Here is a 1,840-nt window from a genome sequence, read left to right as displayed (position 1 = left end):
GGGGGGGTTGTAAAGGGGAAAGGATGAGTGTCCAGGGGAGCGTACTTTTAGCATCAATGAACACATCTCACGCTGTTTCTAGTCGCAATGATTCACACAAAACGAAATAGTTTGCTGATTTAATGGCAGGTCCGACTAGAGACTGCCATCCTCTCTATGTCAACACCTCATGCACCTGCCTGAGTTGTTTCTGCACGTCGTGTGTACAGGAAAGCTTCAATCTAACGTTCTCGGCTCGAAACATGCTCTTGGCTGGACATATAATGTTGACTTTCTGAGAACACAGAGTCGTCCCTTTTCGTATTTTTTTTCTCTTTAACATCAATGTTCTGAACATTCCTGCTTGAAATGTACATGGTGAGAGTAAAGAAAAACAACAAAACGCTAGTTATATAAAAAAACCCAACACATGCTCAGGAATGTAATTGGTAAAATCTGATACAATACAGTGAGAGGGCAAGTTAAAAAAAAAAAGTACTTACCTGTCAGTCTTACCCACATTTGATGCTTGCACCCCCCCCCCCCCCCCCCCCCACCCTCCCCCCCTTTCCTCTCTGTACCCTAAAAAGACAATGGAAGAAAAGACAACGTGTGTGCCTTTACTCGGTTCTGTCTATCCACCCCACCCCTATTTATTGTTTACCCTCATGGACAAAGAAAGAAAAGACAATGTGAGTGTCTTCGCAAGGTTTTTGTCTATCCATCCTCTCCCGCCCCCCACCCACCCCGCACATAAAGCCAGGTACCCGTGCTGTGAGCAGCGAAATTTTCTGCCAACTGAAAATGTGTGGTATGTTCCGCGCGCTTATATGACCTTTTGCAGTTGCGAGTCCCCCCCCCCTCCCCTTTCCCAAACCATTTCCCAAACCATGCTCCATTTGCTTGTTGTTAGTCTGTGCTGACTTTCAAAAGTAGAGATTCTCTTAATTAAGCTTTTTGTTCTGTATTAAAAAACATCGTTGTTTCAGTTGTTTGAATCGGAGAGGGTTTTTTTTAAAACAAAAGTTTCTTTTGAAAGTGAAAGCCTTTGGAAACAGTTGGGAAAGCTGTAAGCTAAATAAAGGCTCCCCTGTCATCATCATCCAGTGCCAGATCTGCGACAGACATCGACTATCATTGCTCTTTATTCATTCCTTCGCTCGGATGCTCTAAAAAAATATCCACATTATCCTTGTCTGTCCATGTCTCATATATCTGTTAAGGCTCAGTGGGTGGTTGGCGGGTGCTCTGGTGTTTAGCTCTCCAAGCAGACTGCGCTGGATGTACCCATCCCCCGCGCCTTCTTTGCCTTCACTTTTGCCAGCGAGAGCTAGATGTTCAAAGACCTTTGTGTCTGTTCAAGCGTCTCAGACCCTGCATTTATTATTTATTTATTGTCTTTTCCTTATTGTTTTTCTCGGCGAACGGCCTACGTGGGCGTCCCCCTTACCGTTAGTTTTGTTCAACACTTCGCACAGTAACCCTGGATGGGGGTCCGAGACTGTGGCTCTTTTTTTCTTCTTCGTCTCCTTCTTTCTTATCAAGCATCTGCTGTCGTCCTCATCTCTCCTCTTTTAAGAATTTTTTTTCCTAAAAAAAAAATCATAACACTCTCTTGTAACCATTTTAATCTGCGGCACTTATGTGACCTTCCCACCTGTTTGTGTTACAAGTGTGGCCGTGTGGCGTCTTTGCCCACGGAAATACTGGAGGGGATTCCCCGTCTGTAGGAGATTTCGTCGGCCGGCTGGTCAGTTGTGACCGCCCACATTAGAAGAAGAAGAAGAAGAAAAGAAGAAAGAGAAGGAGAAGGAGAAGGAGAAGGAGAAGAAGAAGAAGAAGAAGAAGAAGAAGAAGAAGA

At 44.6% G+C, this 1,840-nt stretch overlaps 1 protein-coding gene across 1 annotated transcript in view; it reads left to right on the top strand.

The window, feature by feature from the left end:
* The first annotated feature begins 647 nt into the window (after positions 1-647).
* Positions 648-1,840, top strand: part of LOC101851252 (tubulin alpha-1D chain) — an 11,181-nt gene continuing 9,988 nt past the window's right edge. Inside the window, exon 1 of the mRNA XM_035968615.1 lies at positions 648-671. Within this exon, the coding sequence (XP_035824508.1) occupies positions 648-671 (24 nt within the window). The remainder of the gene's footprint in view (positions 672-1,840) is intronic.

This window comes from Aplysia californica, unplaced genomic scaffold (assembly GCF_000002075.1).
Source record: "Aplysia californica isolate F4 #8 unplaced genomic scaffold, AplCal3.0 scaffold00070, whole genome shotgun sequence".
Taxonomy (NCBI): Eukaryota; Metazoa; Mollusca; class Gastropoda; order Aplysiida; family Aplysiidae; genus Aplysia; species Aplysia californica.
The sequence above is the reverse complement of the archived record's forward strand: the minus strand, read 5'-3'. Positions and strand labels throughout refer to the sequence as shown.